Raw genomic sequence first — 15,812 nt, 5'->3', positions numbered from 1 at the left:
CTCGATTTCACCTTTTTGCTTTACTAGCTAGTAGAGCTCAATTTCAGCTATTTACTTTATTAGCTAATAGAGCTCAATTTTAGCTTTTTTCTAGTAGAGCTCCATTTCAGTTTCTGTATAGTACACTAAATAATTAGAGTTTTTTTTTTAGCTAGTAGAGCTGAATTTCAGCTAGTTGTCTGAATATTAATCATACCAGACATTCAATATGTTAAACTCATGCAATTGGCAAACAACCTGACATCAACTAACAAAATGAAGATCCTTTCTTCTAGATTATATCATCTCAAGAATGATTCTAGTTGAATCTTTCAAATCTCATGAAATATTTGCTGTTGTTAATTTCAGAATGTAATTTAACATGTCATCCGAAATGTGTGTCGTCTGTCCCGTCAACGTGTGGTCTACCAACAGAATACGTCCAACATTTTACAGACATGATGAACAAGGTTAATAATATTGATGAAGGTGTTGAATCGTCTACTGATGATGATGATATCTCTATCAAGATGGAAGGCTGGCTGAATGTTCCAAGGTAGTTTATTATTAGTTATTGATATTAGAGTACTAGGATTGGTTGAAGATTTCAATCTGGACCAATAAGATTGGAGTATGAGAGTATGATATATTCGTATTGAATAAACTGGAATATAATTTCTATTTATAGAACAGGAAAAGCTGGTTGGGAGAAACGTTGGGCCCAGTTAGAGGGAACATTATTAATGTTATATAAAGAGTGTAATGATGCCAACCCAGTAGATATGTTCGAACTTAGTCCTATGGATGGGTATGTTACAGTACACAGCGCCGTGACCTACTCAGAACTTTCAGGAACTGCAGCCTCAGATTTACCGTTTGTTATGAGGTTGGATCAGGATCCTAGAACTACTTGCTGGCCAGGAAGGTTTGTTATTATTTCATTGTTTCAATAAACTGCTTATCACAGATGGGGCTGATGTGTAAAACATGGAAAATTAAGTTAACTTAAGCATTGTCTGGATTAAGGGTTTAGTAGTTCTGGGACAGTGAACCACAGCCTTGTACACTACTAACTATGTTTTAGATCCGTAAGTCAACAGCTGAAAATTAAAAAAGAGTGGGCTCATGCCCTGTCTTACAAATTTTAACCATTGTACACTGCATAGCGTTGCCCAAAAATTTTTACATTTCTAAGATATATTCCTGATAGTTTATAAAATTCTGATTTTTAGAATGATCTACCTAATGACCACAAATTTTAGTGAGAAACAGCGCTGGGTAGCTTCTTTAGAGGCAGCTATAAAAACAGCTCATAGAGGAGAGGTCTTCCGTCGAAATGTAAGTCATTAGAATATTCTCATTGGTTTACTTCTAACTCCTGTTGAGTGAGTGTGCTTACTTTACCCATTTGCCTATGACCTGGCTTTGTTTTCTTGAAACGATCTTAGCACTAGGATGTCCTAGTCTTAATCTTTAACACTGTTTCTAAGATTCCTAGTGCTAAGATGGTTTTGAGAATATCTGACCTGATATTTGAATTAACTCCTATTTCCTAAACAAGTGGATCTGATAAGGCTTTTTAAATTAACTCTTAGAATGTTTTTTTTATGGTATACAATGACTGCATAGACTTTTAAGAAGTATTTTGCAACCTAAAGAAAAGATATATACATGTAGAGTCATACCATTTATTTTTTATTTATGTATTTATTTATTTTTTATTTATGTATTTAATTATTTATTTTTTATTTATGTATTTATTTATTTTTTATTTATGTATTTGATTATTTATTTTTTATTTATGTATTTATTTATTATTTATGTATTTATTTATTTATTTTTTATTTATGTATTTATTTATTTATTTTTTATTTATGTATTTATTTATTGAATTATTAAATGTATTTGATAATAATTTCTTTATTTATATAACAGAGACTACAGATGAATACTATCCTGTCTATGTCCTGTTCAGATAGAAAAGAGTTCAACTGTTCTTTAGTCCTGTCAAAACAGGTAACTATAGTAATATTTCTTATCCCAGCATTTCTTTCACAATCTTAAAGGCAAAGGCATCAAATTGCTTTAGAACTTGTTTGGATTGATCAATAAAGATATATAATATATATAACTTTTATGCAAGTTGTGACAGTTAAAAGCTGCCTCAAAAATCATTATTTGATGATATGCACTGTCTCCCCCTTCCTCCCCTCATAGACCCTCTAAATATAACATTGTTTATGTTACAGCTAGTATTACTGGGAGCTGAAGAGGGGTTATTTGCGTTGACTATTCAAGATAAAACAAATGAGCTGATTCAGCTGACTGGAATATCCAGTATACATCAGATATCTCAAGCCTCTGGTCTGGGTTTAGTTGTTTGTATCACAGGTTCGTCACAAATTTCTAATTCTACATAGGGGATATAAAACTCCCATTTCATTTCATTTGTCTAAAAAGGCACAGCACAGTTGGATGTAATTTGAAATTACTTGATTTTGGACATTAAATCTGATAAGAGATAGGAATGACAAAGAAAGAAACAGCTATATTATACAAGGGTAACAACAACAAAGTTCATAGTTAAGGATCATTGCTACCAGCAGGTTCTTGGCCAGGACCAAGACTATCACAGGTTGATCAAGATCAGAAACCACAGCCACCAATTGCTTAACTTCGCACGTAACGTCATGTTAAGAACTAATGCTCTAACCTACTGTGCTATAGAACTCAAGGTGAAAAATAGCTCTATCAGCTGGTGAATAAAATATTTAGAAGACAACATGCCTTTTATTTATATTTTATCAACAGGTCAAGACAGAAAATTAATAATGATAGAAAAAAATATAATAAAATGCCGAGTTTCCCAGGCTACCACACCAGAAACGATTCCAGTTCCGTTTAAACATGTTGATGGTATTCAGAGTTGTACAGTGTTTGATGTTGGCATGTGGGACGACGCCACCTATCTCTGTGTAGGAATGCCTAAAAAAGTAGTCCTCATGAAATTTAATCCTAGTTTGGCCATGTTCTGTTTGAGAAAGGTAAATTTTTAGAAAATAAAAGCTAAGCTGGATATACTATTTCTTCCTCTAATTTTAGCAATGTTTTAATTCAGAACAACATGTATATATTATTATTCCTTCAGTTAGATTCAAACGCTCCTGGAAAGGGTTTGGTCATTAATTGACTATCCTTGTATTTTGGCAATATCTGTTCTCATTGCTATAGTTTCTGAGTGTTGACTTGCCTATTAATCATTTTAAAACTTAAGATGGCAGACCAGAAGATATCCAGTCATAGTTATTTAGAAACAATAAATAAAAATCTATCAACAATTTCCCATTAAGCTCAGACAGAATTTAAAATTTTTGTTTTTAGGAATTTCCCAGTACAGAGCCATGTAGTTGTGTATGTATAACAGAATATACAGCTTTAGTTGGAACAGAAAAATTTTACTCCATCAACATGGAACATCCTAGTTATATGGTTGGTAAGTATCATGTGATTTCATAATCTATTCTGATTGGTTAAACAGATTTTAAACATTTTCATTAACATAAATATTTCAATTTTTGCCAATACAACAAGCCTTACTTCACCATCTTAACTTAATTTGCTTTTCCGAAAATATTCTGGGTTTTTCATCTTTAAAATTTGTTTAGAGCATCCACATAGCTAACAATGTTTACTAATTACTTGGTATTTAGGTTTGTATGCCTGGCATCCTTTCAATATAACTTTTTTGGGGTATTTAGGTTTGTCAACTTGACACCTCTTTCAGAGAGTCCACATAGCCAATAATGTTTGTTTAGTAAGTTTGTTAACATCCCTTCAAAGAGTCCAATAAGCTGATGATATCTATTTGGTATTTAGGTTTGTGAACTTGGCATCCCCTGTCTTTTAGAGAGTCCACATAGCTAATAATATTTTTGGTATTTTTATTGATTTGTTGATATTTTGCAGATTTTGTTGATAGACAAGACAGTACCTTAGCGTTTGCTGCATTTGGTGCTGCTAATCACCATAGTTACCCACTAGCTGTTGTCCAGGTGTCACCAGCTGGTCTTCCGTTAGAGTTTTTACTCTGTTTCCATGGTGAGTAGACATTGAAACTTAGATGGCAGTTGAAAATTTTGTAGGTAGAGAGTTTACAGTTAAACTTATGTATAATGCGCACCCCTTCTTACACTTATGGAAGTATTAAAGTAGATCTAAAGAGGTTTTCTAAAAATTTTATATGTATGAGGGACACTTATAGGAGAAATTTGCACCGTTCTAATTTTCAATCAAATGTCTGTTGTTTCTGCAATTTCAGTTAAAATTTGATATCGCTACTTGCGAAGGGCCTAATTTTTTGAATTATTGATGTCATCAGACACTTAGTTTAGTTGATTAGCAGTAAACCACAGACGTGTGATAGAAAATTGGATTGGTGCAAATTGATTCTATCAGTGTCACTGCTACACATAAAAATTTTAAAAAAAACTCTTACAATCACTTGAAGTTTTGTAAGCCTACTAATGAGCTCTAGTCTGTAGATGTATATGCATTACAGGGTTCTGATAAGCTGTTATTGCCAGTCAAATTCCAATATGAATTTGTTTCAGGACAGTCTGTATTAAATTGTAATGAGTTTTGTGAGTTATCTCCCTGTTTGAATAATTGTTCTAACAAAAGATAAAATTTTGAAACTATGTTATTAATACTTTATAATTGTCAAGTTATTTATATTTGTAGAAATTGGTGTCTTTGTTAATAACAAAGGACAGCGAAGCCGACCAAAAGATGTGAAATGGAGTGGTCTCCCCTTATCATTCGGTAAGTTAGATATTTTCCAAAATGATGAATGGATAAGTAGGTCATTGAAAAGATAACTATGTCATAGAAAGTATAATTAGGTCATTAAATGAATAACTAAGTCAAAGAATGGACAACTAGGTCATGAAATGGATAACTAGGTCATAGAATGGATGACTAGGTCAGCTCGGATAACTAGGTCATAGACTAGACAGGCTCGTAGAACGGATCACTAAGTCAAAGAATGGATGACTAGGTCAAGGAATGTATGACTAGGTCAAGGAATGTATGACTAGGTCACGGAATCGATGACTAGGTCAAAGAATTGATGACTAGGTCCAGGAATCGATGACTAGGTCAAGGAATCGATGACTAGGTCAAGGAATTGATGACTAGGTCAAGGAATGTATGACTAGGTCAAGGAATGTATGACTAGGTCAAGGAATGTATGACTAGGTCAAGGAATGTATGACTAGGTCAAAGAATTGATGACTAGGTCCAGGAATCGATGACTAGGTCAAGGAATTGATGACTAGGTCAAGGAATCGATGACTAGGTCAAGGAATCGATGACTAGGTCAAGGAATTGATAACTAGGTCAAGGAATGTATGACTAGGTCAAGGAATGTATGACTAGGTCACAGAATCGATAACTAGGTCAAAGAATGGATAACTAGGTCAAGGAATTGATGACTAGGTCAAGGAATTGATGACTAGGTCAAGGAATGGATGACTAGGTCAAAGGATGGATGACTAGGTCAAGGAATCGATGACTAGGTCAAGGAATCGATGACTAGGTCAAGGAATGGATGACTAGGTCAAGGAATGGATGACTAGGTCAAAAAATTGAAGACAAGGTCATGGAATCGATGACTAGGTCAAGGAATTGATGACTAGGTCAAGGAATTGATGACTAGGTCAAGGAATTGATAACTAGGTCATAGAATGGATGACTAGGTCAAAAAATGGATAACAAGGTCAAGGAATCGATGACTAGGTCAAGGAATCGATGACTAGGTCAAGGAATCGATGACTAGGTCAAGGAATTGATGACTAGGTCAAAGAATGGATGGCTAGGTCAAGGAATGGATGACTAGGTCAAGGAATTGATGACTAGGTCAAGGAATTGATGACTAGGTCACGGAATCGATAACTAGGTCAAAGAATGGATAACTAGGTCAAGGAATTGATGACTAGGTCAAAGAATTGATGACTAGGTCAAAGAATTGATGACTAGGTCAATGAATTGATGACTAGGTCAAAGAATGGATGACTAGGTCATAGAATGGATAACTAGGTCATGAATGAAAAACTAGGTCGAAGAATGGATAACTAGGTCATAGATAGGATAACTAGGTCAGAGTGGATAACTAGGTCACATAATGTATAACTAGGTCATAATGGATAACTAGGTCATAGAACGGATCACCTAGTCATAGAATAGATAACTAAGTGAAAGAATGGATATCTAGGTCATTGAATTGATAACGAGCAAACATTTTCCGTCAAAAATCTCATAAGTAGGTTACAGATTCCGGCAACTTTAGATATCTCGTCCCCTCTCAGACCTAAACCTTCTCCGCCACTGTAACTAGGTCTAGGAAATGATCACTAGGTGACAGAATAAATAACTAGGTCATGATAACTAGGTCATTAATTGGATAAGTAAGTCATCAAATGGATAACTAGGTCATGGCTCATGAAAGATTTCAAAGAAGTTAGATTAAAATAAGATTTCAGAGGTGATGGTTGGTATCTGATAGAGAATCTACATGAATTTTCCCGGGTAAGACCTAATCAATTCTTAGCCATGTACTCAAGGTCCATGATTCAAAGATTTGTATTCTCTGGCTTACTACTTCCTTATTTCTTTCTTTGATTTTTCATATGTTAAATTTCAGCTTATAAAGAACCATTCCTGTATATTACCTATTTTAATTCAATACATGCCACAGTGGTTCCTGCTGATAAAGAAAGTGTTAGGTATGTAGTTTCTATCTCACAGCGCCAAATTACATTCATCTCACAGGTTTACCAAGTACCTGACACATTTCATTCATGCACCAGGGTACTCCTGTAATTTGGGGCTTGTTACAAAATGAATGTAGCTTTCCACACAAAGATACTCTTCTGGGGTCATATGCTGCATTCGATACTTGCAGTGTTTACAGTCCGTATCTCCTTCATAATGTATTGGTACTACTTCACTATTATGATTAAAAATGTCTACTTTTTGTTGAATTTTGTATTTTCCCAGTTATATCTGACTTCAGTATTTGATGAACTAATGTCTTAGTTTAATTCCCCTATCATATTTTAAAGGGAAAGGTTTCTGAGACAGGTCCATAAAATGGCCTACCTGTCTCTTTAAAATCAGTTACATACATTATCAGTTATATCTGAATTTGATTTTTGTTAAATGGTCAGAACAATTTTTCTATTGTAGAGGTCGACAAACTCTAATAGACGTACACAACCCTCGATATTTGGGCAGTGCTGTGACCCTAGGGTCAGTGTATGTGACAGCAGTAAATAATGGTATGACAGAGTTGTTGTGTATACGAGGACAGGAGGATTACCCCGATATTGAATTAGATGATAACAAGGAGAATATTAGAGGGTAGGTTTTTTATATTTTTATATTTATACGCTCTCTATTCTAATTCTTCTGTTGTTACTCTGTGACTCAACATCTGAGTTAATGAGGGAATGGACGATCTACGGTGTCCAGTTCAGGATTATCAATACAGTAGAAAATAGTAGAAGCGAATCATGTGTATGAAAAGTGGATGATGAGTTAAGAATTTATAAAAACATATTAATTATATACAGGATGAATTCAACCGACCACCACACTGGTGACAAACTAAAACTGACGCTCTCGCATGCACTCAGTCACGCTTCAGTCCACTGATGCGCAAACATGCTCCCTGTTCATATTTGACAATCAGCCAAGTTAACAGTCTGCACCGTGTCCGGACACGTACCTCTTGTGTTCATTTGTTCTATTTCTTTCTGTATCGATCACTATACACTGAACCGTACATCGTCTATTCATGGCTTTAAGGATACGTTACAGTACAGTAAATATAACAACAAATTTCTATTTTATCTTGCAGGAGTATGAGACAGAAAGTTCGGTTTAAACAGAGTCCATTGAAACACACGTATCATCAACGTCAATCCTCTTTATCATCAATAGACAGTAATACAACCACAGAATCATCTGATTTATGATAATTGTCACTCTGGGAACCTGGCCACGTATTCTCAAAACGATCTTAGAGCTAGGATATCCTAGGTTCTTATCATCTAACATTGCTTCTAGGACATCTTAGCGCTAAGATCGTTTCGAGAATACGTGGCCAGGTTCCCGTTTCACAAAAATCTTAAAGCATCTGTCGTAAGTTTGGAATTAAACAATGTAAATTACCAGACTTGCGACAAAAAAGAGAAAAGTAACCTGACCTTGTTTTATTATTGTAAATTACTCACAGTGTTGTCAAGGGTGGCCTGAGCAGCTCTGGACCTCGGAACATTGGGTTATCCAGGACCTCCAACCCACTGTAAAACTGATCATGTTTTTCCAGCCAGTAAGGAAAACCAAATTGTTCCTTGCCCTCATCCCACCATCTTCGCAATATCAAGCCATAACGAACTTCGTCTTATACCTTGACTGCAATAGTCACCATTCTTGTATCACGAAAGTTTGTAAAATAGCAATTCGAATGGATTGTACGCAAGTGATAATCAATTTACGTCTCTCTGTAGTGTACAATCCAATCAAAGCGCTGCATTCCGTGATACAAGAATAGTGGCTATTACAGTCAAGGTATAAGATGAATAGCTTGACATGTTGAAGATGCCACCCTCCCTATACTCAATTTTCTCATCAGATCTAGGCTCTGATATTGCATTGAAATCAAAGATACAAAAAAAGTATATTTTTAACATTATAATTATCTGAATCGTAGGACACCTGACTCGTGTCCGGTGGTCATTGGACGTATATATACATGTGAGTTTTTGTATTTGGAATATAGAAGCCTATAGTTTGAAGAATAGTTTGTACAGTTTTTCATCAACATATTGATAACTATTAACATAATATTTTATTGTGTACATTTTTTTTCTGTCACAGTTTTTTGAAAATTTTGACCAGGAATTGAAAAATACATCTATATTTAAAAATGTTTTGTTCCATTCTCAGCGGGCACATGCTCGCTAACCTGATTCGGAAAGTTTCAGGGTTCAATCTCGGCTTAGATCAACATGAATAGCTTTTACATTTTTCAACCAGGTTTTCTTGTCAGTGATAAAGGTCATAGGGAGGACATGGAAAAACATCAAATCGTTTGGATGGTACAATAAACCTGGGTCGCGGGTACTAAAAGCTCTGCTTGAGTTTTGCCGACCGGCTGAAGAGTCAAAAATCTCTAGTCGGTCGTTTTCCACTATGATCATGTGTAAATCATCATCAAGGAAAATGAAACTGATTGGATGATGACGCTCTGTCCTGCACACGATAAAACAATTGGCGACAAATATCAAACTGGTATAATATTATGAATCCAATCGGCAACGCGATAATCTTGTCTTGGAAGCTCGGGCACACATGAGATGTTACTCAAGATTGACCTTATCGTTATGCCAAATTTTAACCTCCGGAAGTTGAAATATTGACTACCCTCTCCTAGCATAGTTAGAGTGGCTGTTACTTTTCTCGAACCTTCAATTACTATTCTTATTTTTGCACAGAAATTTCAAATTCCAGTCGAAGTTTCCGATTCCACGACTCGAAATTCGAATTCCACAAGCCTATGAAAGCTACGAGATACCTTTCGGGGGTAATACAATCGATCAATTTTATAGATAGAAGATTAGAGCTAGCGTAATTTCATTATAACATCGAGTGAGGATGTGTAGCATATTATTTTTGGGGTATTGTTTTGATGTGTTCTTTGATGAGAAAACAGATGTTGTTCAGATCACGTCAATTCTTGCACAAGTCGATCCGGTTACTGTAGCCGGTAAACTAAGTTGTTATCCATGTAATATCATTTTCAAGAGGTTGGTATTTAGGATTTTCTAAAACAGTGGGGTTTTTAGGAAACATTAGTTAAAGGGCTCAAGCAGAGGCCACAAAATTTTCCAGGGGGCCCACAGGATATGCTTTCACTATGTAAATTGATAACAATTTTGAAAGTAGGGGGCCAAAGCCGGGCTAGCGGTGGGAATGCACCCGTAGAAATGCCACTGCTCTAGAACCGAAGGAAGTATCCTTGTAATATCAATGCCAAGAGGCAGGAGCTAATGGCCAGCGGTAAAGGGAACTTTGAAACCATGCTCTGTAATCCATTCATAAATTCAAGTTCTGAATGTTAAAGAAGTTCCCAGGGAACAAAAATTGTTCTCCTTTTAAAATCAGTGTCAATATTTTTGAGCAAGAGCCATTTGGTAGACAGGATCCCCAAGAACCTTAGTTGTTATCGCTGTTAAAAAATATGTTTCTTGCAGTGTTTGAAATAGGGCTACGGTTTGTGCCAGTGCTACGGTTGGGTGATAGCGGTTTGAAAGCCAACAATCTGCCGACTTTCGAAAGCACTTGCTGCAGAATCAAATGTTCCGAGAAGTATTCGGATCCACGGCACCTATTCACATGACAGATGATAAGAGTTTGGGCAATGGCTAAGTTAACGGATTCCCCATAATTACTACCAGAAAAGAATAACATCGAAAATGGCCTCTTTTTTAATATAAAATTCATTTCTTTAGAAAGTTCCAAGCTGTGCCAAATAAGGTGTGGAATAATTTCCAAAATTAATCAAATTGTTCTTTTCCTTCTCCAGTTTATCACAGTCTTTTGGTTTGTTGTTTCTTTCATTGCAAAATGTTCGGAATCTCTGAAAATGAAAAAAATCAACAAAATTTGTAAACGAACTGGGCTGAAGTTTAACCTAAATTAAAATGCAATGAATGGAGTTTTACGTCCAGATTTTCAGCATCATGTGGGCTAATGAAATCAGGCACCATGCAGAGTGCAATGAGGGAACTTTTGCCAGACAGCGGCATTAGTCTGCTTTTTTTATTTCCATCTGTTCAGGGATTAGCCTGTAGCACACGGGGCCTCTGAACGACTTGACGCTTTTTCCATTTCAGTCACTCTTATCTACGAAGTTTAACCTAAAAGAAACATGTAATGTACTATGGATTTACATTTTGCAATGGTTGAATAATGCCCAACCAATCTTAAAACTTCTGTCGCCTTGAGTGATGTACATTTGATGGAATAATGGACAGAGTTGTCTGCTCTTACCAATTTACCAGACAAAATATCAGCCTTTAATGACCGATGCAATATTCAACTAACGAATTGAGCTGAATGAATGTTCCACTCAAGGGAACTAACGAACATTGGCGAAGGGTTGAGCCGAAAGTCGTCGCAGCTCTGTGTAAACCAAGTGAGACAAGATGATAAAGGATACATTAATGTTTACTTACACTAACTTGGCGTAATCTAAAACCATCGCCCGGAAAACCTGAAAAAGTCATAGACTATGACTATGATGACTATGGTGATAATATTGAGTACATCTCATGCTGTATAATATAAGTCCTCATCAGGGCAGTGCCTTTGTTAAATGCAGAAAAATGTTCTAAATGTTGCAGAGCGATAGACCTAGGTCGTTTGTCTCGACCTATGAATACCTGCTGTCCTCTAGCAATGCCCCGATAGCTACGGGCGTAACCTTGTAATGAACTTGGGCGATTCGTTTCTAATATGGAAACATGACGGTGAAAAGCATGTGTCCGAATGCACCAAATCAATTCATTGGGAGAATCCTCTCAGACCCTCCAAAAAAGGCCTGCGACTATGCCGTTATACCCCCCGTCTAGGAAGTTATTGATCTCAACGAACAAATTGGGTGACATATTAGATTGAATCTAAAATAATGAAATAACTTACTTAAAGGTACGTTTAAGTCTCCCTCGATTGTCATCACACCATCCTTGTTCCTATCAAGTTGGTTGAAAAAATATCGTCCGAAATCTTCATCCCATCCGTACCTACATCTCCAATGAAAGACCACTTCCCACTCCTTAATCACAGCCATATCCCCTTAAAAATAAATAAATAAATGAATATATTAATGAAAGAATGAATGAATGAATGAATGAATGAATGAATGAATGAATGAATGATTTATTTATTTATTTATTTATTTATTTATTTATTTATTCATTTATAAATAAATATATATAAATTCATTTCTTACACTCTTCTAACACTAAGTCTAGAGACAATATTTAGCTCCTCATCAGATAGAATACTGGGCCCGATACTTGTTACTAGTTTGTCGTGAATTTCGCTAGACCGGATAACTAGACAATATTAGGAATTAATGGCTCAGTGGTCACTGTAATTTTTCAATCATCGTTGAGTTCAGGTAGAATATGTTCAGTCACCGATCGGACGTTTCAGTTGCTGCCAAATGCTAACAGACATTGGCCACTTCCTCTCTGATTCTACAAGTTGCAATACATTCACACCGAGCAAAAGCAATACCAACCCTGAAAGGGGTGCTAAATTGACATAACTAGTCCCCCCCCCCCCTCCCTCCCCTCTTATTAGGTCTTACCGTCATAATTGTAATCGATGAGATCTCTTTCAAAATCTGAGTTGTCGGTCTTGCCATCATTATTTCTGTCGTTATCATAACCAACCAGCTCAACTCGAGCTTTCAAAGATTTAGGAGGATTACAGCCATACAAGGAATACCACAAACTATTCAAATAGAACAACAATAAAATACAGATATAAATGTTGCATGTATTCTCGAGGTTTCCACACGGGAGATGTGTCGTTCTGAAAAAAAATCTCGGACGACAGATGTATAGAGATAAAGAGATAATACAATTTTTAAGTATATATCACAAATTAAGAAACAAAAATATCGAACATTATTACCCTGTCGTTAGACCGAAATATCTGCCTCTATTCCAGTCTCTAATAGCTAATCGTTTTTACGAAAATAGCAATCAGATACTGGAAGAATGGCAGATGTTTCGCACTACTATGTCATTAAATGCCCATGAAATGTGGCCCTAAGAAAGTGTGATGTGTCTCTAAATACACCAATATACACATTTCGGATCATTGTCCCATCCGTTTTGTCCGTATCAACTTACCTGTAGTAAACCCCTGAAACGCAGCTAATTGTGGTGAATAACAACAACAATCGTAACATGGCGGTCATTTTTACTGAAAAATTAAAGAAAAAAAAAGCATTGTAAACATAAAAGGACGAAAGAGGATTTAAATTTCCTGTGTAGGTACAACTTCACTTCTTCACTCTTTAAAAAGGAATAAATGATATGCATAGAGAGGTTTTTGATAGGAGATAAACTATTGGTTCATCTCTATTAGTCATGGTGGATATTAGCGATCAGACACAGAGGTACAGAGACTGACCTCCATCAATAATAACTATCAGAGACAAGACATAGAATCAGCAAGTTTCAGACTGACCTCTGTCAATAATAACTATCAGAGACAAGAGATAGAATCAGCAAGTTTCAGACTGACCTCTGTCAATAATAACTATCAGAGACAAGAGATAGAATCAGCAAGTTTCAGACTGACCTCTGTCAATAATAACTATCAGAGACAAGAGATAGAATCAGCAAGTTTCAGACTGACCCCTGTCAATAATAACTATCAGAGACAAGGGATAGAATCAGCAAGTTTCAGACTGACCTCTGTCAATAATAACTATCAGAGACAAGAGATAGAATCAGTAACTTTCAGACTGAACTCTGTCAATAATAACTATCAGAGACAAGAGATAGAATCAGTAACTTTTAGACTGACCTCTGTCAATAATAACTATCAGAGACAAGAGATAGAATCAGCAAGTTTCAGACTGACCTCTGTCAATAATAACTATCAGAGACAAGAGATAGAATCAGCAAGTTTCAGACTGACCTCTGTCAATAATAACTATCAGAGACAAGAGATAGAATCAGCAAGTTTCAGACTGACCTCTGTCAATAATAACTATCAGAGACAAGAGATAGAATCAGTAACTTTCAGGCCGAACTCTGTCAATAATAACTATCAGAGACAAGGGATAGAATCAGTAACTTTCAGACTGACCTCTGTCAATAATAACTATCAGAGACCAGATACTGAGTCAGCGACTTTCATACTGACCTCTGTCAATAATAACCATAAGAGACTTAATATAGAGTCAGCAACTTTCAGACTGACCTCTGTCAATAATAACTATCAGAGACCAGATATAGAGTCAGCAAGTTTCAGACTGACCTCTTTCAATAATAACTATCAGAGACCAGATATAGAGTCAGTAAGTTTCAGACTGACCCCTGGCAATAATAACTATCAGAGACCAGATATAGAGTCAGCAAGTTTCAGGCTGACCTCTGGCAATAATAACTATCAGAGATTACCAGCTATAGAATCAGCAAGTTTCAGACAGACTAATAATTACTATCAGAGACACTTGATATAGAGCCAGAAAGTTTCACATTTACCGCTAACTTTACTTGATAACTTTCTGGGGGTAGATAAGTCAGCAAGTTTCAGATTGATGGGTGTCAATGGTAACAATCTGGATATATAAGATATAAGATATAATATAAAAAGATCTGTTCCTAACTGAACGTCTGCGAGTCCCGTCCTCAAAAAATTAAAATGGTAACTTCCTTCCAGTTGTATTTCCAACATTCAAAGTCAATATATATCATAATATATAAAAGTGATTTAAGAATCTTACCTTAGTCAAGAGTTGATGGGTAATGTGACCATCAAGGGAGAGAAACTATATTGAAGGGTAAATGTCTTATTTACGTACAATTCAGATTCAGATTCAGACCACGTGACTATGGGATCTGGTATTGACATTGAGCGTTATAGTTCGATGTTTACATTAATCTTCTTGAGTCATCTATACAAGGTAACACAAAATATACAGAATGAAATAGCATATTTTATATTGAGTCCCACATAACGGGGTTAATATTTGCTTACTAAGAAAGTTCAGTAATACAAAACGAAAATATTCATGCGACCTATCTTTTGGCTTTTAATTGAACTAGAGTGCTGCGTCATGCAATACGCAAAGTGCGCGGGGGTTAGTCACATAGTGTATATAAACTAACATGATCAATCATCATTTCATTTTGAAAGTAAATCAAACAATGAATTCAACAAATTTGGTAATCGTGGGTTTGTTTCTAGAATAAGGCTTCACCGAGGGCCCGGGGGTGGGTCCGGGTGATAGGGTGGGGAACACTACGCGAAGAAGTATTAGCACCAAATGGTTATGTGTATTCTCCAGAAGTAAGCTAGTCAAATAATGATGTAGCGGTTTGTTTTCAACAAGCTTGGTGATCGTTGGTTTGTTTGTATTTTTCACCGAGGGTCGAATATTGGGCCTGGGTGATGGGGTACACACCATAAAGGTTGTGTGTATTTCAAAACTAGTTAAATAATGATGTAGCGGATTCTATTCAAGATTGAAATGTTTGGTTTGATATTTGCTGACTGAATTTCTTTAATTAGTAATGATTCATGGTCGCTGAAGGTTGATTTGACCTACAAAACGTGACTAGCAGATCGATGTTGCCAAAAGAAAAACATTTGTTTGTTTTTGGTGGACAGTAACTGCTAAAAATTAATTGCCAGCATTTTGTCTGGAATTTTATATCTTTTTCTCGAGAATATTTGCGGACCCACTCCGTTTCTATTTTCCTTTTTCAGGTAAACCTCGTATAGATGATAAATATTCACGATGTCACGTGATTTTCAAACTGGCCAATTACCACGCTTGAATGACCATTATATTTTGTAAATAAGAACACACGCACAAAATCATTGAATGATATATGATTACCGGCTACCATTCTTGTACTTAACAGCTTGTTAAATTCATACGAAGCTATTTGGATAATGTGGTCCACAGTTGCATCTATTTTCTTTGATGAAATAATGTGGAAACGATACCCCCCCCG

At 35.9% G+C, this 15,812-nt stretch overlaps 2 protein-coding genes across 2 annotated transcripts; one reads left to right on the top strand and one right to left on the bottom strand.

Moving 5' to 3' along the window:
• Positions 1 to 722: 722 nt before the first annotated feature.
• On the top strand, positions 723 to 6,858 carry LOTGIDRAFT_102343 (hypothetical protein; the record flags this gene model as incomplete). The annotated part of the gene is made up of 9 exons (XM_009045399.1): positions 723 to 904; positions 1,212 to 1,317; positions 1,915 to 1,995; positions 2,229 to 2,361; positions 2,791 to 3,023; positions 3,361 to 3,472; positions 3,946 to 4,077; positions 4,720 to 4,800; positions 6,680 to 6,858. 9 exons carry the CDS (start codon positions 723 to 725, stop codon positions 6,856 to 6,858), a joined length of 1,239 nt encoding a protein of 412 aa, XP_009043647.1.
• A 3,656-nt stretch (positions 6,859 to 10,514) lies between these two features.
• Positions 10,515 to 14,650, bottom strand: LOTGIDRAFT_227798 (hypothetical protein). The gene is made up of 6 exons (XM_009045398.1): positions 14,576 to 14,650; positions 12,969 to 13,041; positions 12,419 to 12,564; positions 11,746 to 11,898; positions 11,280 to 11,317; positions 10,515 to 10,681 (listed from the first exon to the last, which is right to left on the bottom strand). The coding sequence occupies exons 2-6, from the start codon at positions 13,034 to 13,036 to the stop codon at positions 10,550 to 10,552; spliced, it is 537 nt and encodes a 178-aa protein (XP_009043646.1). The 5' UTR covers positions 13,037 to 13,041; positions 14,576 to 14,650; the 3' UTR covers positions 10,515 to 10,549.
• Between the last annotated feature and the right edge of the window lie 1,162 nt (positions 14,651 to 15,812).

The sequence above is a fragment of the Lottia gigantea genome (genome assembly GCF_000327385.1).
Source record: "Lottia gigantea unplaced genomic scaffold LOTGIsca_1, whole genome shotgun sequence".
Classification (NCBI taxonomy): Eukaryota; Metazoa; Mollusca; class Gastropoda; family Lottiidae; genus Lottia; species Lottia gigantea.
Note: the sequence above shows the minus strand (reverse complement) of the source record. Positions and strands in the feature narration are given on the sequence as shown.

Excerpts from the sequence above, each read along its gene's own strand:
- LOTGIDRAFT_227798 (XM_009045398.1), bottom strand. The coding sequence starts at position 13,036 with ATGACCGCCATGTTACGATTGTTGTTGTTATTCACCACAATTAGCTGC. Across the intron at positions 12,565-12,968 it reads GTTTCAGGGGTTTACTACAG|TTTGTGGTATTCCTTGTATG; the intron begins GTAAGTTGATAC and ends CTATTTGAATAG. Across the intron at positions 11,899-12,418 it reads CATCGATTACAATTATGACG|GGGATATGGCTGTGATTAAG; the intron begins GTAAGACCTAAT and ends TTTATTTTTAAG.